The sequence below is a fragment of the Psammomys obesus genome, unplaced genomic scaffold (genome assembly GCF_907164565.1).
Source record: "Psammomys obesus unplaced genomic scaffold, mPsaObe1.curated_primary_1811, whole genome shotgun sequence".
Lineage (NCBI taxonomy): Eukaryota > Metazoa > Chordata > Mammalia > Rodentia > Muridae > Psammomys > Psammomys obesus.
In genome coordinates this window covers 9233771-9258151 of record NW_026586383.1, presented here as the reverse complement: position 1 = coordinate 9258151, position 24381 = coordinate 9233771, and the positions used below count along the sequence as shown (strand labels likewise).

The 24381-nt window shown below is 50.8% G+C and overlaps 1 protein-coding gene across 3 annotated transcripts in view; it reads right to left on the bottom strand.

Annotated features, from left to right (window-relative positions):
• Window positions 1-783: 783 nt before the first annotated feature.
• Mobp (myelin associated oligodendrocyte basic protein) overlaps window positions 784-24381 on the bottom strand; it is a 26467-nt gene continuing 2869 nt past the window's right edge. The window contains exons 2-7 of one of the 3 annotated variants that reach the window (XM_055601736.1): window positions 23217-23296; window positions 13552-13761; window positions 12973-13297; window positions 8174-8395; window positions 2559-2633; window positions 784-2443 (exon numbers count right to left, since the gene is read on the bottom strand). In XM_055601736.1, the coding sequence (XP_055457711.1) occupies window positions 13018-13297; window positions 13552-13757 (486 nt within the window). In that variant the 5' untranslated portion in view covers window positions 13758-13761; window positions 23217-23296 and the 3' untranslated portion in view covers window positions 784-2443; window positions 2559-2633; window positions 8174-8395; window positions 12973-13017. The remainder of the gene's footprint in view (window positions 2444-2558; window positions 2634-8173; window positions 8396-12972; window positions 13298-13551; window positions 13762-23216; window positions 23297-24381) is intronic. The other 2 variants (XM_055601737.1, XM_055601738.1) reach the window with 2 other exon arrangements.

Below are 24381 nucleotides of genomic sequence, written 5' to 3'. Positions count from 1 at the left end.
GTTTACGTATTAAACACACATGTTTAATTGTATGTGCACGAGCGTTTGTGTGCACTTGTATGTGCACCAGGCCTGTACAGTGCCCATGGAGGCCCGGAGGGGACATCAGATGCCCAGGGCTGGACTCAATGGATGGCTGTGAGCCACCGTGGGGTGCTGGGATCTGAACCCAGGTCTTCTAGAGGAGCAGCCAGTGCTCTGGCCACTAAGACACTCCCAGCCCGGGCTCCGTATATTAAACTCTGGTTTCTTAGAGGCCCACACCTCCTCGCTGCCTTGGGCCAGCTCAGAGTTAAACGAAGACAGTGACAGGGGAGAGCAGTGAGCTGTATTTGAGAGCCAGCTTGGCAATCTCCTCCCATCCACTCCCGCTGTGAACATCATCGCCGCAAGAGCGTGAGGAGAGCACGGGAGTCGGCAAACGCTGTGATCCGGGGTTTCCTACCTGGAGACCTCAACAGCTCCAGGCACCTGCCTCAGTTTCTTCCAAAACAGAAGATTAATTAACATCCAGAGTGATGTCAGACGTTGCGGCTATGAATTCCTACTCAAGAAACTTACACAGGATGGCTTTTGGAGTTAAGTGTCATTTTTCCAATATTTACTGAGGAATGTTCCTGGAAACCATAGTTAAGTAGAAAAATGTTTCATAATGATTACCGCACGCACGGCTCAGTCAGGAACCCAAGGGGCGTGCTTAGCGACCCACCGGCGTCAAGCAATCTCCAGGTAGGTTTGACCCATCCCTGGCCTTTATTTCTACAACAGACAGACAATGCTTAGTAGCCTCTGGTTACTCATTTAATGGGCTGATTTCCAGTACTATGGGGTTAACACACGCCCTGTGTCTTGGGTGGCAGAGACGAGCAAGCACCAAGATGGGGTTTGTTTTGCCAAATCAAAACAAGATGAAAGCATGAGGCTTCCTTAATGGGTTGGGTGAAGCTAGACTGGGAGTCGCCTCTCCAGCTAGCTCCTGTGCTCTTCCCCATTCTCCCCACAGTCAGGTTTCTCTCAGGAAGGTAACGGGCAGGGCGCTCACAACTGGGACATATCGAGGTTCCTTTCACACCTGAGTTTCTGCATGAAGTTTCTGTGCAGTTAAATTCCTGCTTCCACAGGCCACAGTGTCCTCGGGTGAGGACAGTGGCAGGAGGGTCCAGTATGTGGCCTGCTTCGGCCTGCTGGGGTGCAGCGTTCTGAGCCACCTCTTCCTTCCTGCTGGCTGTCTTCCTCTCACCCCAGCTCCACACCTCGGACAGTCCGCACTGACACGGCCCATCCGTGCACTTGACTCTGAACTGCGCCCGGACTGGCTGTGCAGATGCAGCGGCCATTGGGGTCTCCAGGTATCCGCTGTGGTCGGCCACCCCAGCTCCCGGTGGGGGCCACTTCTGATGCTCTTCTTGTCCCTGCGCCGAGTCCCCTCCCCCTCATACTGTCCACTTCACATCCCTCCACACTCCCCAACATTCTGTGTCCCTTCCCACCTACCTGTCCCTTAAAGGGACATCTGACAGCTGTGTTCAATGTTCCCTTTTCTCCCAGCCAGGAGCCATCACAAGCCGGACTCTAGCCCAGAGCCAGAACTGATTCAAAACAAGTATTGGTGTTTGAGATTTATAGGACATGGGAAGCATGCCAGGACATTCACAAATTTCCCGTTTACTTTCTCCGAACAAATACATGTTCCATCAGTACTGTTAAACCGTTCCTATGCAGCTTTTAGTCTGGATTATTTCCTCAAGCCGGGAATTATTTCTCATACTTTTGTTCCTGAGAGGATACACTTCTAAATTTTCTTATTTCGCTGTCATTTTAAAATTCTATTGAATTATAGAAAAAGTATGAGATCCTACGGCTTCTCCTTCTTGAGCAAAAACCGACACAGGATTGTGAGCTGTCGATATTTATGCGTAGGATGTCATCCTGGATTTACTGGCCCAGTGCTTGATTTTTACAGCCCTTGCTTTGCTTCCTAGATTTACCTGCTTGACGTGCGTCTATCTGACAGGTTGGTTTTTAACTGTTGTTAGGACTTTAGTTATGAATATCCCAAAATTGATTCTCTCGTTCCCCCATGGATAGACATTTTGGTTAATTTCATTTTATCTCTAACTATAAACCATGATCTTTAAAGCAAATTTGTACATTTCTCCTTTCTCTAAAAGCGTGTAAGATTTCCCAAGATGGATGCCTAAAATTATAGTCACTTGATTAGAGGGTTTAAGCTATTCTGCCTTGCTAGTGTCCCCGAGTACAGCACAGTGGTGTTATGACAATGTGTGAATCCCCATCAGTAGCTGCTAGGATTTTCCCCACATCACTGCCAATCCTTGACAATTTCTTTGTTTTATATTTGCCATTTGGATGGTTGTGCAAAATGAGCTTGTTTTGTGCATCCCTGAAGACACACAAATCTTCAGATGGAAGAACCTGAGTCCTGGACAGAATAAACACACAATATGTGCTTAGTGCCGTCACAGTGAAAGTCCAGAATATCACTGACAAAGAGGAAAAATCTTCTGTAAACAACCAAAGGCAAAATAGAATCTTACCGTGGGGGGTCAAGGAGATTGACAGCATACCTCTCGTTGGCAATCACAGAGGGAGGCGAATAAATGGTCAAAGTGCTGAAGGGAGAGGAAAACTGTCAGAATAGAATTCTGCACTGGGATGTTGGGTCCCCCATTCTTCTCCTGGGTTACCCCTCCCCTCCGTGGTTCCCATCAGGCCCCTGCACTCTTCGGAAGTGGGTTCCCGACTCTCACGGGAAGGATGACTCTCCCATGTCTGTGAGGGAAGCAAACGCCTGAACCCCACAACTCTTGCTCATATGACTGATCCCAAGGATAGGGAGGTCAGTGGAGCCCAGACCAGTGGAAGGTCATGTCCCAGAAACCAGGTCAACGCTGCTCCCCCAAGCCCTGGGGATGTAGCTTGCTTGTTTCTGACTCTCGTATCTGGCTTCCTGAGAAGAAGCCTTTTCTGAGACACAAACAAAAGAAGAAACACCAACTAGGAGTCAGAGAAAATAAGAGAAAAATAGCGGAACTTAAGAGGTTATAGTTAGAGCTGGCAAGATGGCTCAGGGGGAAAGATACCTGTTACCAAGCCTGTCAGCCTGAGTTTGATATTGAGACCAATGCAGTAGAAGGAGAGAACTGAACCCCAAAGGTTGTTCTCTGACGTGTACACACACACACACACACACACATACACACACACACGGTCCAGCTAGATACACATTTTTAGTTTACTGACTAGAGCTGTAGAGTTGCTTGCTAGAGGGCAGTAGCTCAGCCACTGTGAGAAATGAAAAGAAAGCCAGGCGGCCACCAGAGGACAGCAGACCAAAGCTTTGCTCCACAGGGCATGAGTCTGGTCGACTCACCCACCAGCAACTTTCCCAGCCAGGAAACAGAGGGACCCGGCTTCTCTGTGCACACCCCTGCCCTCCCCACAGAAACCACGCAGACCCCATGCCTTTATCATGCATATTTGGGCTTTGTTTGTTGGGATGAAGACAACACAGCCCACTAAAACCACAGAACTGCAGGGCTGGGTGGTTTCTGGAAGGTCTGGTAATTGGAGTTCCTCACTGACCGGGAAGTGACTCAGCGGCACAGGCTGAGCAAGTGCCATCACCAGTTAGTGTCAGATTTAGGGGAAAGTCTGGATCTTCTGTCTCTGGAGTTGCTCTCCTCCCCTTGACAGAGCACCGCAGCTGCCTCCAGATGTCCCTCCAAAAGCTCGTCACCAGCTGGACGTGCTAAGCCTTTAGATTCTAATCTCTTTCTTGGTCCACACCATCAGCACCGTGGGACAGGCAAGGCAGTTCTCACCATGTTGGATTAAATACTTGCTCAAAGGCCTCCCGTGTCCTAGCTTCATTTCTATTGATACGATAGCATATCCTGACTTTAAAAATTAAAAATAAAAGCCCTATGGGAGGAAAGGTTTATTAGCTCAAAGTCCCAGGTTACACTCCATCGGTGCAGGGGCTGGAGGCCCCTGGTCACCGCTTCCCAGTCAGGGGGAGAGAGAGGAATGTGGGCATGCTTAGTGCTCAGTTTGCTCCACTCTGACAGCTCCTGCACCCCCAAACCCAGGAGCAATGCCAGCTGCTTTCTGGTTGAGTCTTCGCTGGTCTGTTAAGGAAATCAAGGCCCATTCCCACAGACACACCCCCGGCTCCACCCTATCTAGACAGCCCTCACTGAGACTCTCAAGTTGACAGGCACTGATATATTCAAATGATTGTTTCATCAGGCAATACGGGCCCCATTGACCCACGACAGGGCAACGAGTACACTTGACTATGAACCTGAAGGCTGACTCTTTTAGATATAGTATGACAGTTTAACACTCTAGACTCCATGACAGGTGGGCTCCGGAAAACTGAGTGGAAAGCAGAAATCGGTTCACCTCTGAAAGGCTTTAAATAAGGGACTGGCATCTTGAGACAAAAAAATGGATTCTATATTTATGAAGAAAGCCACCCACAGAAACCTGATTTTGTTTTACTCTTTTAAACTACCTCGCTGGGCTAAGCAAGGCGGCCATCATCCCTCCCTGTATGATGAAGTCACTCAGCGACACTTTCCTGCCTTTCCTACAGCATCCTTGTTCCCCTGGAGGCTTAAGCCATCAAAAAACCCCAGAGAGTAAGTGTTCAGAAAAGACGACACAGACTTGCATTTGGCCAGTCAGAACTGGACAGGCAGTGAAGTAAACTGTCAGGTGCACAGAGAGCCTCCTCTGTGTCCTGAGAACCCCACATGGGGAAAGACTGACCTCTGACCTCCACAAGTCACATGACATGTAAATAAATAATCATTTTCTAAAAAAGAAAATAGAAATTCGTTCAAAAATGGGGGAGGGGCCAGTAGGCCTCACAGAGGTGATGGGGTGACTTCTCCATACCCCCCTCCAGGTCCTCACACCCCCCCAGCAAGGACGGCTGCCGGTGCCCTACCTTAGGTGCACAGGAAACTGAGGCTGCAGGCAGGAGCTGCCCCACACCTCACCACCAAACCCAGAAACACTGAAATCCACTGCTCCCTCCCCCTTTCTGCCTCCCCCGTGAAGAGGACCCAGAGACTTGGGTGTTCCCCTCACTGCTGTCCCGGCTCTCTTCCCACCTTCTAGGGACTTAGTGCCATCAGCTAATCAGCCCGTTCCTCCTCATCACAGGCCTTGCCACCTCCTTCCCGAGAGAGCGAGAGAGCGTTTCAGTGCACTCAAACAGCTCCTGAGGTAACCCAAAGCCACTCCATTCCAGGCGAAGCTGAGGGTGTCACACTGACATTCACAGACGGCCCACTCCCCGCGTCCTCGCACAGAGGAGACCTGCCAAGGTCCCCACCACCTCCTGTGAACTACAATAGACGCCTCTGGTTCCTCAACAGTATCCACACTTTTGAAAAATGTTCTAAAAACAAATAAGCATTCTTTCAGTCAGCAAGTGTTTATTGAATTCTTATTAGTGCCAGACAACTGGAGGCGGCACAGCCCAGCCTGCCAGCCGTGGGGTTTGCATTAGGATAAGCACTGGGGGAACAATTAAACCATAAACAAACAAGTGGGATCATTCCGGAAGACAAACCAAACCCAGCATGATGGAGTCGGGAGCCATGGCACAACCTCTGAGATGACACTTGAGGGGAGGTGTGTGAGGTGTGTGTGTGTGTGTGTGTGTGTGTGGTATGTGGTGTGTGTGTGCTGTGTGTGTGTATGTGTGTGTGTGTGGTGTGTGTGTGTGCTGTGTGTGTGTGTGGTGTGTGTGTGTGCTGTGTGCGTGTGTGGTGTGTGTGTGTGTGTGCTGTGTGGTGTGTGTGTGCTGTGTGTGTGTGTGTGGTGTGTGTGTGGTGTGTGTGTGTGTGTGTGTGTACACCATGGGCCAGCGCCTGATGGGCCCTGAGCGGCTGCACACGGCTCCATGACGGGAGCAAGCACCAAGCATCGATGGCCACGTTTGTCCACATGTGCAGAGAACTCAGAGAAGCAAGCGTGGTCCTGCGGGTGGGGAGAGGACTTCCAAATCTCGGGCAGGCTGGGCCCATCCCAGAGGAATCCTGAGCCTGGCGCACTCCTTCTTTTTCCGTTTTCATGTGTCTGTGTGATGTGTGTGCCTGTTGCAGGTGTATGGCCGCAAGCGTACCGGGGTGTGCATGGAGTCCCTGGGCTGATGTTGGGAGTTATGCTACGTCTTCTACTAGATTCACAGAGGCAGGGTGTCTCAGCCAACCCCAGAGCTCACTGCTGTGGCTAGTCGGCTTGCTCTGGGGATCTCCTGTCTCCCCCTCTGAGGCTGGATTTAGAGGTGGGTTGCCCGCCCGCCCACCTTCTGTGGCGGATGGGAATCTGAACTCTAGACCTCATGTTCATGTGGCAAGAATTTCTTAACCGCTGAGTGGTCTAGAGCCTGGCTTCTCTGTAGAGACATGGCCTCCTTTCCCTCCACTGGACTCCTAAGCAGAAAAGTGTTGGGAGGGCGAGGAGTAGTGAGGGTAGGGGCCCACCGCCTGCTGCTCTGGTCCCAGCTTTTGGCATCTTTGTATCTAAGTTTGGGCTTAAAGCAAGCTGGAATTATTTCTGGGGCAGACCCAGGCTGAGCCTGAATAGCCATGGTTCCTCCCCTCCTCCCGCCTTCCACCTCCACCCATCTGGGCTGAGCAGGGAAGAAGGCCCCAGCCCTGGTGTGGTCTCTGCAGAGTATGGCCAGGGTTCTGAAGTGCTGCCTGTGCCAGTGTGGTGTTTTCATGGTGAGCTTCTGGCCGAGCTCCCCAGGGAGACAAGAGTTAACCCAGGACTTGGAAGGGCTGTCTAGTATTTATACCTGGGCAGAAAAATGACAGCTGGCAAATATTCTCCCAAACTAATCCCAACACCCACACCGCACACCAGGCCACAGGAAGAGGCAATCTGAAGAGCTCCTGCCTGGCCCAGTCGCTGTCCTCACTGCAAGCATAGAGACGAGGCATAAGCAAGTGGGATGGAGAGGGTTGGTTCCCATGGTCTAGAGCAAGAGCCCACACTCAAGCTCATTCTTTCCCCGGATTCTGAGGCTGCAGGTGACGGGGGCAGACCAGAGCAGAGAGACGGAAAGTCAACCCTCCCCTCCCCCACCTTACAGCTGAGCCCAAACCGCCTCACACATGGAGGCACCTCCTACTCAGGGAAGGAACCTGGGGTTGCTGGCAACCCACACACACACACACACACACACACACACACACACACACACAAACACACACACACACACACACACACTACCCTCCTTTCCAGATGACCACAGACACAGATTGGAGGGACAGCAGGGACAGCACTGATACACCGGGCCTCTGCTCTCCCCTGGAATTTGAGGAATTTTGATTTGGGGACAGAAACTCCCCAGCACCCTTTCTTTTTTTTTTTTCCAGCACCCTTTCTAGACCTATGCAAGTGCCTAGGGACAAGTACCCAGATCCAGGATGCCTCAAGGGAGGGAATTGGATGGGAGGACAGGGCTGACGCCATATGACCTTCCTAAGATATATAAGCTGAACACAGCTGTGCTGAAGAATCTGTGCGGGTGACACAGAATTACCCAGGTGAGTACTGACTGTGCAGATGACGAGAGCCAACGCAATGCTTTAAAAGGTTGTTCTGCCCCAAGACCCCAAGACCGGGCAGGAACAGAGGCACACAAAGCCCTTCGTGAGGCTGGAGACGGCTGCAGAGGGGGAGGAGGCTGACGCCTCAGGCCTTCTCTCTGAGCCACACAGCTGTGTGGGGATTTGGCACGCTTCCTTCTATCAAGGACCTCCTTCTATCTAGAGCATGGACTGCACTTAAGGAGCACACAACAACTCAGTATCCCTCTGGAATTAACACGGACCTTCGAAAGCAAACAGCATGGAAACAAGAGGAACCGGGCAGAGGATTAAGAAGAAAAGGGTTAGGGATCAAGAGCCAGGTTCAGCAAAGGGGGGCAGGGAGCAGAACAGAGAGGAGGAGCCGTGTGTGCACGAGCTCTGCAATCACCTTTGCCAAAGACCCTGAGGCCTGTGCACCTGCCAGAGAGAACAGGACTGTAGATGAAACCAGAAGACCCATTCCCTGAGCTCTGGGGCCCAGGCGGTCCTCCCAGGACAACATAGCTGGAGTATGAACAAAGCGCCCTCCTCACCTCCTGGCAGGCTGCCCTGAGGCTCCCACACCACGGGGACTGAGGGTGTTTGTGTCGTTGCATCAGCAGGTGACTGCTCCTGCGTCATACTTGAGGCCAGATAACTTGTCTGAGGGCAGATGGGTTGCGAAGCAGAAAGTCCACAGGCAGAGGCTGTCCATTCATGGGAAATCCCTTCTCCGTCACTTTTTTCTCGGAGTTGACCTGCTCCTTCTTTTCAATCTGAAAGAGAGAGAGAAAAAGAAAAATTCACAAATTGGTAAGTGGTGCCCATTTCCTGTATGGTATTCAATAGAGCCGTGACTCCATGGATCTTTTTAAAAGATGTGTTTACTTTTATTTTATGTGAATGTCTCTGTGTAAGCATTGTGATGTGCATTTCCTATAGATTCCAGAAGAGGGCACTACAACTGAAGTTACAGAGAGTCATCAGCCACCCTGTGGGTGCTGGGAACTGAACTCAGGTCTCACAGGGACAAGAAGGACTTTAAACTGCTGAGCTGTGAGTGAAACACTTCTGATGCTCCTTTTCTCCGCAGAAACCCAGCTTTAGAATTTCTCTCTCTGGATTCTCAAGACTGTTAGTCTGTGGTCAAAATTGATATGACTTTTTACTCCCTGAAATAAGCCTAAGAAATATAGATGTGTGTCTAACACATACACACACACACATACCTTTTAAGTGCTCCTGTTTCTATGCATAATAATTTTGTAAGCAATTTTGCAACACAGAGGAACACAGAGGTAGTGTAAGCACACCCCACTCCTAGAACAGAAATATTTTATTGCTTGGGACAGTTGATCATCGTTGTCACCTTGCCTGGATTTAGAATTCCCAAGGAAACACACCTCTGTGTCATGGAAGTGTTCCCAGAAAGGTTTACGTGAGGAGACTTGGCCTGTGGGGGCGGGAGTCTGGAGCCCCAGGGGAGAGAAGATGAAGAAGACCATGAGCTGAGCACCAGCATTCGTCTCTCTCTGCTTCCTGACTGCCGACACAATGCGACATCCGCCCCATGCTCCTGCCACCATGATGGACTGTGTCCCTTCAAACTGTGAGCCAAAATGAACCTCCCTAACGTTGCCTTCCCCGATACCTTGTCACAGCAATGAGAGTAGTAACAGATGCCATGGACTCACATCCAAATGTGTGCACATGCGTGCAGAGTACATAAACTCTGTATAAAATTCTGACCAGCTTGACGTGTCCCTAATTTGACCGGGAATGAACTACACATAAGAAGATAAACAGCATTTAATAAATTTATCACAGGTATGGGGCCCAGACACGCACTGGTCACAGGTTCACCTGAAAGCGTGGACTCAAGCCTGATGCTAAGGCCCTCGCCTTCTCTGTGTCAGACTGTGAGGTTTATTAGTTGGTCTCATTCAGTCACTAACATCAGCCAAACCCTGAGTGTTTAGGTTCTGGGGAGGTGAGTGTGTGGTTGCCTGAGCCTGGTTTACACACAGTCCTGCAAGGGAGATGCAGAGGTGGTAAACCCACGCCCAGCAGAGGGCCGCCATCTGCCCAGCAACAGGGGCCATGGGGCAGAGGCCTCTACCAGGGCTCCTCACAACGATGATAATGAAGAGAGGAATCATGCTTTTCCTCCAGGAGACACCTGACACCATCTGTCCCGAGCAAAATAGCAAGATTAGTTGAGGTAGCAGGAAAGCCAATTGCCACCCTGACCTTACTCCAGCGTAGTTTTGAAAGTTTGACGTTACAAAGATTTCCTGTAGAGCAGAGCAGGAGAATCTAACAGCCAGAGACCACATAGGGTTGGAGAAGCCTGCGTCCTAACTTCATTTACAGAAGATCACTGTTCGGATGTCAGCTCCCTCCATGAACAGCCTAGCTTTAAGCGTGTACCAGAGCTGGATCCATCAAGATCTCCAACACACATCTCCCATGGACCACCAGGCTGATGCCAGATCTAATGATTGGCAGTTGCTGCCATAGAGACTCTAGCCACGACCAGGACTTTTGCAGGCCTTCCAAGGCATGCCTATTCTCTATCTTCACAATAAACCTTGAGGACACAGAGCCTTTTCTCAGAATGTGTTTTCAGCAAGATAGCAACTTAGAATGTGCACACACCGTTATACATACTGAAACAGAAATGCACAACTGTCTCTACTGAAAGGCATGATTAGCCCAGGGTGGTGGCGCACACCTGTAATCTCAGCACTCAGGAGTCGGAGGCAGGTGGATCACTGTGAGTTCGAGGCTAACCTGGTCTACAAAGCGAGTCCAGGACAGTCAGGGCTACACAGAGAAACCCTGTCTTGAAAAATAAAAATAAAAGAAAGACACGATTATGATGTATAAAATCCCAGACTCTACCAAAACAGAAGGTAGAATAAGTAAAACCACAATATATAAGATCAATGTGCAAAAGTTTTTTTGTTTTTTACTAGTAATAATGAACAGTGGAAAGTGAAGTTGAGAAAAGGTGATTTTTAATTACGTATTTTTTAATTTCTCCAGGCTGTGGATCTGATTTCTTAGGGTGACCAGCCTCTTACCATGGCAACCACGATCTTAGGATCCTGACATTAAACCCCAAATCTTTTTCCTTAATCTTTTAATTCTTTTTAAAAACAATTTATTTTTCATTTTATGTGTTAGTGGTTTTGCCTGCACGTGTGTTTGAATAAGGGCATCAGATCCCCTGTATCTGGAGTTATAGACAGTGGTGAGCTGCCATGTGGGTGCTGGGAATTGAACCCAGGTCTTCTGGAAGAACAGCCAGTGCTCTTAACCACTGAGCCATCTCTCCAGCCCCTAAACCCCAAATCTTAAAGACATGGGAAAGAATAAGCCATGTTCTGAAAGGAACATGCCAGGACCACCTCCCATTGACAAAGAGACGCTTCTGCCTTCCATTGAGATGCTGAAAACCAAGCCCATTCATTTCTAAAATTGAGTTATTCTCTGGTTTTGAGAATTTTTTCAAAAGAGCCATTATAGATCCAAAGAGGTCTTTGTCTAAACTGACTCCTCAGCACATCATAACTGAAAACGGGTCAGCTTCAGAAAGCCCCCTTTTTAACCCTTTTTAAACGTCTGCCCTCGCTGCCCTGCGTGGCTGTAAACTGCCCCCGTTAATGTGCTTCCTGCACCTCTAGTTTGAAATAGATCAATAAAGAAAATAAACAGTGTGGCGTGAAACGTCTGCCCGCTGAGGTTCTGAGCAGGGACACAGTACTGAGGGCCGTCAGGAAGCTGCTCCTGTGTCCCTGGCGGGCAGGACACAGCCCATGGAAGCAGCTTAGCTGGTACCCAGGGACTGAGCAAGGCTGGTTCCACGCCAGCCTGTGTCTGAGACGTCTGTTCTCATTGTCTTCTACATCCTTCCACTCCCGGCTTGAACCCCAGCCTCCCAGAGAGCCATCGCCTCACTTTGCATGAAGGACTGCCTCTTCTGCACAAAAGGAACGTCCTCAGCTCCCTCCATTTCCTGGCCACTTCCGAGTATCAGTTAGCCGGCTGAAGCAACCTTTCCACTCCAGTCCCCTGGAGGGACTTGGTCAATGACCACTCCACTTGGAGACCCCTCTCTTCTAGGGTTTAGTGAGCGGTAGCCAGCAGTTACCGACGCTTTCTCAAAAACAGCAGCTGCCACAGATGACCCAGGCCACTTATTTAGGGATATTGCAGCCAGGCTTGTTTCTAGGTCTGAAAACGAAGACACCCCCGAGCTTCACCAGTGACCCTGCATGGGGTCCTCAAGGGGGTTCTTGAAAGGTGCACAGGGCTGCGTGGCCGAGCAAGGGATGTGGACACCTGTGCTCCCTAGTGACTCACCTCGCAAACGCATTTCCAAACAGTAAAACGCTGGCCACCATGTGTGCACGGCAGGGAACGGGGGAGAGGGGTCTGTCCAAAACAGTAAATAAATAAATAAAGTCTATAAAGAAGAAGAGAGAAGGAGGAGGAGGAGGAAGAAGAGGAGGGGGAAAAGGAGGAGGAGGAAGAGAAGGAAGAGGGTAAGTCCCAGCCGAGTCTGGCAGTGCTCATCAGTAACCAAGCCTCTGGGCGTCTAAAGCACGAGGATTTTAGAGTTTGACATCAGCCTTAGATACGGAGTAAGCTCTGGGCTAGCCTGAGCTACAGCGTGAGGTCCTGCCTCAAAGGGAAGAAAGGAAACTGGTCTGGCTGAGGTAGGGCAAGGACAGGTGCCCCTCTGGCCATCCTCCTCCAGTTGCCCACTGTGGCCTAACTCTCTCGGTGAAGCCTCGGGCCCACGGCAGCACTGGAGAGCCCCTGTCTGGGGCTCCCACCGGCAGGTACCGGAGTATTTGCTGTGTACATCAGGACGGGCTGGTCTCTTCTCTGGTACTCAGAAATCACAAACTGCATTCCCAGGCCCAGTACAGCGTGCAGAACATTACAGGCAGGCAGGGCGGTTTGCTGAGTGACTGAACGACCGCCGAGGCTAATATCTGATGACGCGTGTCAGGAGGGTGGCGAATCGAAGGTGTCACACGCTCCTTTCACATAAGCACAGACACAGCTCACCGCGGTCACCGCCACTCTCTGAGGCCCTGGGGGCGTGGGGCACTCGTGTGCTCTGCCTGCCCTGGACTCTGAGCTGGTCAATGAGTGACTTCCGGTCCTGTGGGGCGGCAGGCTCTCAGCCATCGGAAGTGCGGACCGACCACCGGTGACATCCGGAAAAACGGAAGGCACGCACGCCAGGTGTTTCCAACAGCGGGGTTTAATGCGGGGAGGGATTACACGGGCGTGGCGCTGGGGCCAGAGCCCCACGTTAGTACTTGCGGCTACTGACCTTAGGCCGGGGGCTGGGGGCGGGGCAAAAAGGCAAGAGCTGGCGTTACCAGAACCTAGCCGGTCTGGTGGGAGGCGCCCCGCGGCTGGCGCCCGGCCCTCTGTGGGGGCTGCTGCGAGCTGGCTGCTTAGGCTTCTGGGGGGGCTTCTGCTTGGCTGGAGGTGGCCGGGCCTCTGGGCGGGGACGCGGCTGGCGCTCAGTCCTCGGAGGGGACCTTGGCTTGGCTGGCCTCGGAGGGGACCTTGGCTTGGCTGGCGGCGCTCTGACCACCACGGGGGACGCGGCCGGCTGCTGCTTGGGCCTCTGAGGGGACGTGGCACGGCGGCTGGTGCAGAGAGGGCCAAAAGAAGCTGGAGGCTGCAGCCCGGGCCCTCCACCGTCGCCTAAGGGATGCTGGCAGGAGCTGGAAACGGCGGGAAAGCCCCGCCCTCCCTCCCGCCCTCCGCTGGCCCTGCGGTACCTTCCTAACGGGAGCTGACCGTGGCGGAGCCAGGGGACGGTGCAGCCGAGCCCGCGCTCACCCTAACGGGAGCTGACCGTGGCGGAGCCAGGGGACGGCGCAGCCGAGCCCGCGCTCACCTGGTCTTCTGGCAGGCACAGCAGATCCAGTCCTCCTCTTTCTTCTGGTAGAAGCAGCCGCTCTTGCAGATGCTGTACTTGCGGTCCACGATCTCCCGCTTGGAGTTGAGGAAGGTGAAGGGCGGGCAGCAGTGAATGCTGAAGTGCTCCGAGAACTTCTGGTTCTTGGAGAGCCTGGGGCCCTCCTTGGCCATTTTCTGACTCATCTCACTGGAAACCATTGAGGAGGGGAGGAGGAAGGAGACACAAAACAGCATGTCAGGGAAGGGCCCCTGTTCTGCAGAACAAGGGTGCAGAGCTCAGGTGAGGGCAGTTAGGAACGTATGCATGCTCCCGCCCTCTTCTGAGTGACCTTGTTAGGGTATACGCGCTAATTTTCCTCTTCCAGGGTGAGCTCTTTGCTTTTCTTGTCTGCATTTTGCTTTTCCCAGACCGCGGTGTGTCTGTGAGGAGAGCCACTGTGGGCGGCTCCATTCCCTAGGCCGGCAGTCCTGGGCTGTGTAAGAAAGCTAGCTAGTATCCTTCTCAGTATCCTTCTCAGCCAACACCCACCAGCTCACCCCTTGCCTGAACGAGCGAGACTCTGCCCAAAAGGAAGGCTCCTTGCGGAGTCTTCCCTTCCCCTAAGAAGGAAGGATCCCTCCTTGTGGCCTGACTTCTGATTAAATTCTAGATTTAAAGACTGAAGAAACATGCAGACACCCAGAGAGATGAAATATGAGGAGGACCATAACTGGAAAAATACATATTCACAATAGCAGCAAGATCCTGAAATACACAGAAGTAAAGTGAAAACTAAAATGTCTAAATTTCTGTGGGAAAAACCTAAAGCTGCAGAGACAATAACATGAATAAAGTTTAAAAAACTGTAGATGGAAAAGATCTACAGCGTAAAGAAACATGTTTCCCAAAGTAAACTAATGAGTGTCACGAACTTCTTACTAAGATCCGCAAAGCTCTTAAATGAAGAGTTTCAGTCTGAACCAACAGGGTAGATGAGGCAGGCAGGTAGCACAGTCACACAGGAGCAAACGCCCAGGAATCATGGAGAAGAGTCAAAAACCCCAATCCCAGAATGGAGAGGGGAAGGGCTACAGAGCCCCGCCCCCAGCAGCTTGGGGAAGGGCTACAGAGCCCCGCCCCGCAGCCGAGAAGCTGTCTGCAGTTGGCGGCAGCAGGACAGAGAGCGTGGACTGGCATTGGATGTAGCACAAGTTCTCAAGAGCAGGCCTCACGGTCCGGAGCAGCTGGCCAACGTGAACCAGAACCCATGTATTTGGTGGCAGCAGGGAGGAGTCGAAAGAGGGGAGAGAATTTTATCAAAACATATTGTCTGAACCTCTCAAAAATAAAAACATTAAAATTGAAATGAATGTTTTAAAGTCTGAAAACTAACAGCTGTTCTCACACCATTCATGGAAACACATTCCTGAGGGCCAGAGTTTAAAATAGTCTGACATACTGTAACAGCAACGCTTAGGACAGGGAAACATGGCGTCATAAATTCCAGGTCATCGTAGGCTGCATAGTTCAGTCCAGCTCAGTCCACATGAGACCCTTTTAATTAATTTTGCAACAAATTAATTAAAGAAACATAAAATAGTGAATGAGTGGCCTACAACTAGGCAAATAGAACAGGGTAGAAAACTAGAACTCAAAAGCAGACCTACAAGAAAGCTTGATTCATGTCAAGGATGCCCTAAGCCAGCATCGGGAAAAGGGGGTTCTTCATGAAGAAGCTTACACAGTTAGTACTGATGTGAACGGAGGAATCAAAAACTACTCCACGCCAAAGACACAGTATCCGCAGCCAAGAGAAGCAATATCAGAATAACGCCACATATGTAAATATACAGAGAGCGGCTCCTATTACCGTTACATGCATGTCCTGACCACATGTGCATGCCTGGCGCCCGGCTGGCCAGAAGAGGACGTCTGCTTCCTTGGAACTGGGGCTACAGGGGGTTGTGACCCACAGTGTGGGTGCTGGGGTCAAAGTGGGGACAGCACAGCAGCCAGCTCTTAACTGCTGAACTGTCTCTCCAGCCCCAAAACTCTTAAGTTTTTGTCAGTCTGGTAGGTGGCATGTTTTTGACACAAGCCTGATAAAGTAAATTAAACTTCAGAATGGTTTAAATTTGAAAAGCCTGAAAGTACAATTTACTGCATCAGAGGAGAGGGGAGAGGTGGCCAGTGTCTATTGAGGAAGCATCCCCCGGGGCTGGGGCGACGGTTCAATCCAGAGCACACAGAGAGCCAGCAGGACGGCGTGTGCTCTAACCCCAGCATTCGAGAGAGGAAATGAAGACAGGAGAATCCCTGGAGGCTCGTGGGCCAGCAAGCCTGGCGTGCACAGCAGAGAACAGGAAAGAGGCCCCGGCACAAACAGGGTGGGAGGGGAAAACCAACACCGAGATTGCCCTCTGACCCCACAAATATCCTCACTCTTACGTATTAGCACACAGTATATAGACTAAACTAATTGTTAATAAATCAGTTAAATTAAAAACAAATTGCTCAGGGAAACTCCGTATCCACTCATAGCCAACCTCCCATTGTAGTGAGAACAGAGTGTGACGGCCTAAGAGCATGGCATCCAAGTCAGACACCTGAAGGATACCACCGACCACCACTGTCACCTGAAGTCCTTTGAAATCCCAGCCAGCAGAGACACTTTTAACTTAAAAGCTGAGCTGGGCGTTAGTGTCAGTAAAGTGTTTGCCCTGCAAATATAAAGACCTGAGTTTAATCCCCAGAGCCCACATTTTAAAAAGATTAAAATCAAAAACCAGCAGGAGTGGTGATGCGTGTGCAATCCCAGCAGCGGGAGGCAGACACAGAAGGATCCCTGGGGCTCGCCAGCCAATCGGTGAGCTCCAGGCACCCTGAAAGGCTGTCACAAGTGACAGTGCAAACACTGTCCTGAGAAATGAGGCTCAAGGTTGGCCTCTGGTCTACACACACACACACACACACACACACACACACACGAGCATGCACATATACATACACATACCAAAATATTCTTAAGCTGTCAAACTCTACAAACAAGTGTGAGAGATAGGGAGAGAGAAAGAGAGACACAGAGAAAATCCAACCGGATTCCTGACACAGACTGAGAGATGGCTGGCTCAGAGGTTAAGAATGGCTGAGCCCCCACATGGCGCCTCACAATCACCTCTTGGTAACTCCAGCTCAGTGGGATCTGCTGGCCTCTTCCGACCTCCGCAGGCACCAAGCATGTTCATGGTGCACAAGACATATGTGCAGACAAAATGCCCACACACATAAAAATTAATTAATTAATTAGTTAATTAATTAATTAATTGACTGATTAATTGTTTGAAAGTATTTGTTAAAAAGACGCCTGACATAGGTCAATACACAAGAACCCAAACATTTGCAATCCAAGAATAAAATATATACAATAAGAGAAGCAATTCACACTAAGCGAAAGACCACCGGACGTTTACAGACAGAAATACATCAAATGAAAGAAACAAAAACTATCCTTAAGATACGTACATAGTCAGGGATGGGGAGATGGCCAGCAATTAAATACGAAAGACATGGGTTCAGTTCCCAGCCCCCACTTCAGGCAGCCTACAGCCTGTAACTTCAGTTCCAAAGAGTACAACACTCTTTTCCAGTCTCTTGATATTACTGTGTAAATCTAAGTGGTTAATGTAATTCTGATCAACATCAGATTTGCATGTCACTGACAAGATCATCCTGTAGCTCTTGTGAAAGCATGAAAACCCAAGAACAACTGAGATAGTTTTGAATAAGAAATCCATGTCATACCATATCTTAGCACTCACTGTGATCTAAAGTAGACACACACACCACCACACAGACACACACTCCAAGAGAAATCCATGTCACACCAAAGATCAGCCCTCGCTATGAAGTGGCCTAATCTCGGGCTAGACCGGGAAAAGGCCGACAGATGAATGAAGCAGGGCTGACAGTTCCCAACAGCCCCACATCTGCACGGCGGCACGATCTAGAACGGATCATTTAAAACACCCGGTGGCTGGTGCGGTGGGCAGCTGTAGTCAGCACTTTAACAAAATCTGGAAACACTTGGGAAGAGTCTCAGTGAGGGAGTTTTCTAGATCACGCTGGGCCTGTGAGCTTGTCCCTGGGGGAGTGTCTTGATTATGTTAAGTAATGTGGAAATAGCACCCTCTGGAGGCAGCACACACCCAGGCAGAGATCACCGGCTGCGTAAAGTATCCAGCAGTGGAGACCTTTAATCCCAGAATTTGGGAAGCAGAGGCAGCTGCAGCTCTGTGAGCTGGAGGTTTGCCTGGTCTACACAGTAAGTTCCAAGACAGCCAGAGCTACATACTGAGACCCTATCTCAGAAAGAAAGAGGAAGGAAGGAAGGAATGAAGGAAGGAGGGAGGGAGGGAAGGAGGGAGGGAGGGAGGGAGGGAAGGAGGGAGGGAGGGAGGGAAGGAGGGAAGGAAGGAGGGAAGGAAGGAGGGAGGGAGAGAAAGAGAAGGAAATGGAGAAGTGAGCTGGGCACGGGCTAGCATATTTTAATTCACTGCGTTGTGTGCCCTGGCCTATGAGTGTGATATGATAAAATGTCTCAAGAACTGCCATTGTGTCTCTCCCTCGGTGACCGACTCTGACTTGGAATTTGGGGCTATACGTCGTTTCTCCCCTAACTCGATTTTTCTAGGCTGGTTTATGACAGCAACATAACTAGACAGGAAACGACACTAAGACAGGTGAACACTTAAAGTAAAAGCAAGCAAGACGCTGGTCTGAGTGGAGCCAGAAAACACATAGACGGTCGGCCTACAAGCCGGCACAGTCACCCTCGTGACATCAGTCACTCTACTTTGCGAACGAGAGGTACAGAGAGGGTGCCTGAGGGCAGAGAACTAGGAAATGGGGTGCCAAGACCCCAACTAAGATGTATTCTTGACTCTGACAGACTAAGATGTATTCTTGACTCTGACACGAGAGTCTGCCTAACTCAGAAAACAGGAAGAGGAAGAAGACGAATCCTAAAGACCGCTGCTCCACGGAATAAAGCACCAGTCCGTGCCATGGTCACCAGAAGGCAGCACCCTCGGCGGCCGCGCCCGCACCCTGCACCTTCAACGCAACCTTCACTTATTTTCAAGTAGGACGCCATGTGCGCAGAGCCCGCAGACCATGCCAGGTGTTCCCGGCCAGCCCTCTAATCTTCAAAACGTGTTCCCCGGCCTCAACCTGAGCGTGTTAGCTACAGAGCGCGCTCAGCAAAGGGCTGAGCTTCTACGGCCTCCTGAAAACAGTCCCCATGCTCCTTTTACACTCACTGAGCTATGAACCCGTCACCTTCAGTAACTGGATGACTTCAAGCTATAAGTTAGACCTCCTGTTCTGACGTGGAAGGAAATGTTTTAACATGTAAAAGTATCATGTTTTGGTAATCAAGGTTTTTAAATCAAAAAATAAGCTCTATGAGAAGAATATTCTATTTTTAGGTATTGTGTCTATTTATTTGTGTGTACGTGTCAGTGTGTATGTGGGGGTCAGAGGACAGGTGACCAGAGTTGGTTCTCTGCCTCCCAGTTACATGCGGCCCAGAGAGCATGTTCAGGCTGCCAGGCTTGGCGCAAGCCCCTTCACCCACCTTCCTGGCCCAAATGGTGCTTATCTGCAGCACCCAGAGAAAAAGAAATAACATTAAGCAGATGGCAGTTCACATCCATCCAGACGGGCCCACAGACAAGGGAGGGGAGGACAGCCTATGTGGGGTGCAGGGGTGGGGCTCGGGAATGCTCTGACTGCTGTTTACAGCTGTAGCACGAGCTCTCATAAGCCAGTGAGCCCTGGGCTGTCAAAGAAGCCCTGCCCCCAGCAAGAAAGGAACGGAGCAGGTGCTGGGACCCAGCCAGTGTCTCCCTGTGAAGACAGTGACCAATGGGCAGAATGACTCCACCAGCTCCCTTAGAGACCTAGAGCAGCTGCTAACCTTTGCTGACCTTCTCTCAGGCCAGAGGCTGATGCCTTCCCCTGAGTGGAGATTTACACGTAAACACCACAGCTTCTGTGTTGACCAGTCCACGGCAACCGAGATAGAAAAGAGTAGGGTGTCAGCACTGGTCTGATGGCTGTTGATTCATGCCCTCGAGGGGTTTTTGCCATGTATCTCCCTGAGGCTGACTGTGTTTACACACTAATGCAATGAAATTCGAGCCGTTATCATTGGTGACAAACCAGTGTCAGCTAATGGACAATGCCACACAAATACTTAGTTTAAATTAGGAAGCCTGTCTGCAGACAGCCACAAGATGCCAAAATCCAACGGGGATTTGCACTAGGTGAGACATAACAGAATGAGAGTGCTCCAGTTACCCTGGAGGCTGCTGCCCGTTCGGGAACACAAACAAAGCCACGTCAAGTGCCTCCTTGCATTGCTTCATCGTTGCATGGCTTTGTCTTAGGCAGCAAAGACAAATGAAAGCTCCCCAGACTGCTGTCTCACAGGCTGTGAATGAGTCCTTCTTGATGAACAGTCTCTCTGCCTGTAACAGCTCTGAGGAAAGGAAGATGTGTAACGAAGACTGCCATCGCAGGCACACGTGTGGAGACATTAGTTCCTACAACAGAGCAAGACAAACGTCCAACGAGTGCGCTAATTAAATGTTACATGAATAATGCCCATTTTAAAGCTAAAATTATGCGTGTGTTATAATCTACAGGCCCAGGAACATTCGGAAGATTTGTTTTTATGGTATGTGTAGAAGTGTTTTGACTGTATGTGGCTGTGCAGTGCCTGTGGAGGCCAAAACAGGGCGTCAGATCCCCTCGAGCCAGAGTTACAGGTGGTTGTGAGCTGCCATGTGGGCGCTGGGAACCAAACCCAGGTCCTCTGCAAGAGCAGCCAGCGCTCTTGACTGAGCCCCAGACTCCTCAGCCTGGGGACACTGGACTCCCGATGGGGATTAAAGAGAACAGATAATCAGTCATTTCGCCCTCGGTTCATGGCCGGGTTGAAGGGTCTAGCTGCCAAGTCGGAAGGCGCCAGAGGGCCCTGTCTCCTGGAGGGTTCAGAAAAGCATGGCTGGGGATAAAGTGGACGAACAAGGTGATGAAGGCCACCCACGCTGCTCAGTGTGCAAAGAGAAAAGACTGTGTGATGGTTTTGCTCTACTCAGCTCTCCTAGGAGACCTCTCAGGGGCGCGCCCAGCAGGCCACTTCCAGTGAGGTTACCTGGGCAGAGGAGAGCCACCCTGGACGTACGCCCCTTCTGATGGGCAGCTCAGAATCCATAAAAGAAGACAGCAAGCTGAGCACAGACAGTTGCCTCTCCCTGCTTCCCGAGGCCCCGCACCCTGCTGCCATGCCCTGCCCGGCTGAGGGACTGCATGCTCAAACTGTGAGCCAGAATAAACCATCTTCTCTTCCGTGGTCCCAGCATCTCGAAAACCAGCTGAGACAAGCTCTGCCGGAGCCTCAGGGCACTCCATGTTCCCCGGCTCGGTGAAGGAGCGAGTGGAAAGGGACCAGTCAGAGGGAGAGACCCTCAGAGCTGTGAGAGCATGGGAGCCAGAAGCAAGGAGGGCTTCAAATTCAGTCAGCTGTCCCAGGTGAGTCCAAGAGCAGCTTAACAGAAGCACAGAAATACCTGGTGACCACAGCCAGAGTCAGTCCTTGAAGCCATATCTGAGGGATTGTGGAGGGAATTTCAGCCAGCTAAGGATTTGGACAGAAGCGAATGTGGGTCCTGGGGGGTGGGGGAGATGCAGTTTACAGAGGGCTGTTGGGGGAGGTGCTGATGTTTGGGTGATTGTTGGTCTGTTGTTTGTTTCGTTGGCATGATGAGAAAGGTAAGAATGTGCAAATGTGTCTGTGGGAACCATCTATAGAGAGAAAGACTCTAAAACACAATCAGAAGTTAATAATATTCCTGAAGAAGAAGCTGAGGTGTTAAAATGCGAGCACATGGGCGGAGGAGGCTGAACACCTGCCCTTTGTGAGAAGAGGAGACAGAGGGAGAGCAACGACCCAACCACTGAAAGCTCTTGCTGCTCCGGAGAGGACGAGAATTCGCTCCCTAGAACCCATATTGGGCAGCTCACATGACCTTTTGTGGCTCCCAGGGGAACTAGTCCTCTGAAGGCACTGAATGCACGCATGCATTTGTCCAATGAAACGGGAAGCCAGAGTCTCAGCTAAGAACAAGAAGGGGAGGGTTTGAGGACACAGTGGTACAGCAGATCTTGTAGCAGCGTGGAGAGCAGGCTATTGAGCCAGTGGCTCCCGGGCTCTGCGGGAAACCCCTGACCATCAGCCTGCTCCATTGTGCTTGCCTCCAGCCTTTCTGAGCAGCCGGGATGTAGGCACGCAGAGACAGTTGCGTCTGGGCTGAGATCTGCCAGTGAGTTTGCAAGACTGCCGTGATGGAATTTCGAATCTATCGGGAATGGCTAAATAAATAACTACAAGGAAAACAAAAGCTAGAAAAGCAGGAAAGCGTGCTTGATGGGCAGAGGGATGGACTCACGGACAGACGGGAGTGAGGGCCAGGCAGACTAGAAACACCCTGAGGAAGAACGGTTGTGCTGAGCGACTGAGCAGAACAGTGTGCGAGAGGGAGGCTGTGCGTGAGCTGGAGCTCGAGCCGCTGGTTGGTAAAGCATGCTCCACAGCGGGCAACGCAGCTGAGGCAGGGACTAACACACAGGAATGCTGGCTCCTGTGTCCTGTGACAGCTGTGGGCTGAGGTGATGGGTGAGTTGTGGCAGAAAGAGAGAGGGGAGTCCTGTTTAAAGCCATCAGTGGAAAGCCGGGAACAGTGGCACACACCTTTAATCCCAGCAGAGGAGGCAAAGGTAGGCGGATCTCTGTGAGTTTGAGGCCAGCTCGGTCCACAGAGCGAGTTTCAGGACAGCCAAGGCTGATACATAGAAAGCCTGTCTGGGGGAGGGAGGGACCTTGGTGGGAAGGGTGGGGGAGAGCGGCTACCCCACTGGGAACGGAGCTCCAGCTTGGAATGCTGGTTTAACTGGAGAGCAAGGGAGCTGTGAGGAAAAGATGACACAAGCCTCACTCTCAAAGCCGGAGCCATTTGAAGCACAGAGTAGTCCCACTGGAGAGACAGAGGAGGCTTTCTTCTAACAAGCCTGGGAGGGCTCGGCTCACACAGAGACAAAGATGGAGCCCCTGAGTAAAGTTTGGGTCAGGGAGACTTTTTTTTTTCTTCTTTACTAGAATGGCCATGGTGTGCGGTACAGGATGGTGCAGGAGACAAAGGCTGACGGGGGTCGTGGTCTCTCTAACACAGAGGATTTGTTTGCCTGTTTCTGTTCTCCAGACCTAGAATACCAGGAGAAAACTGACATGCTGTAAAAGGTGTTTAAGCTCCCGAGCATGACGGCTCACACCTTTAATCCCAGCACCCAGGAGACACGGGCAGGCAGATCTCTGAGAGTGTGAGGCTAGCCTGGCCTGCATATTGAGTCCCAGGCTAGAAAAGACTTCATAGTGAGACCCTTTCTAAAAGAAGGAAGGGAAGGAAGAAGAGAAGGAAGGAAGGAGGATGAGAGCACGCCTTATGGAAAACTCCACCCAGTCTCTTGCTGATTTTACATCCTTCTGTGGCGTTCTGAATGCCTGTAATCGTTTATGCAACAATTTAGACGCAGATCCGTACCTGTCCTTTCTTCCGCGCTCATCTGGCGACCAGGGCTCTGTTTTCAGCTTGTCTTTCTCTCATTTGGTTCTTTGTTGCCCCTAGAAATGAGGTGGCAGGACAGACACTGGTCAGTTAGTGTACTGGCTGCTTGGTCACAATTCAGTCACGTTGTTTCACATGGAGGCTCACTCTCACAGCCCTAAACTGGATCATGATGGGCCTGTCCGCAGCTCTGGGGATGGCGGAATGATGAATTGGTAAAATCTCATGCTAATTTGCATGCCATCTTGTCACTATGGAAAAAAAAAAATGACACCTGTCCTGTTAATTTAAGCCAAAATGCCTTAATCCAGGCTGAAAAACAGCTCAGTAAGGCAGGCCTTCGAGCCTGAGTTTGGTCAGAGGCCTCTGCCAGGGAAGGCCTTCCTGCCATTGAGGGAAGGGAGTTCCTTTTTACAGACCCTGAGCCTTTTCTCCATTTGATTCTTTTATTGTTAAAGATAAAATGCAAAGTTTGAGCTGATCTCCAGGTGCTGCTAGCTCCTAGCTCAATATGGGCCATAAGGACTCTCAACAAATGTTTGCTAATTGAATGGTGAATGAATGAATGGAAAACAAAACTGACACAGTTGTAAAAGGCCAGGTGGCACACGCCTTTGATCCCAGCACTCCGGAGGCAGAGGGAGTTTGAGGCCAGCCTGGTCTACTCAGTGAGTTCCAGGACTACACAGATTAACTGTAAAGCACTTTATCAGAGGCTGTAGATTGTGGTCCCCAGCGACCACGTTGTTGGTCACAATCATCCTTAATGCCAGATCCAGGAAATCCAAGCTTCTTTCCCAACTTGGCACCAGCACACGTGTGGTGCGCATACACACAAGAGGCAAAACACCCTGCACATAAAATCAGATAACAAGATAAAACAAAAGCCTTTGTCAAGCCACATCATGCTCTTGGTTAAGATTCTAGGCTGAGGGTAGCTTACATGGCCCAAACACAGCAATCAGCTACGTAAGGCTGCACAGAGCTGGATCCTAGCAGCTCAGACAGGCCAGGCTTGGCTTTCCATCCTCACAGGCCAGCTAAAGAGACTAGTCAGTCAAAAGCAGGAAGGGAGCTAGTCATTGTGCCCAGGCGTGGTCACAGGGTGGTGTGGCCAGGTGTGGTCACAGGGTGGTGTGGC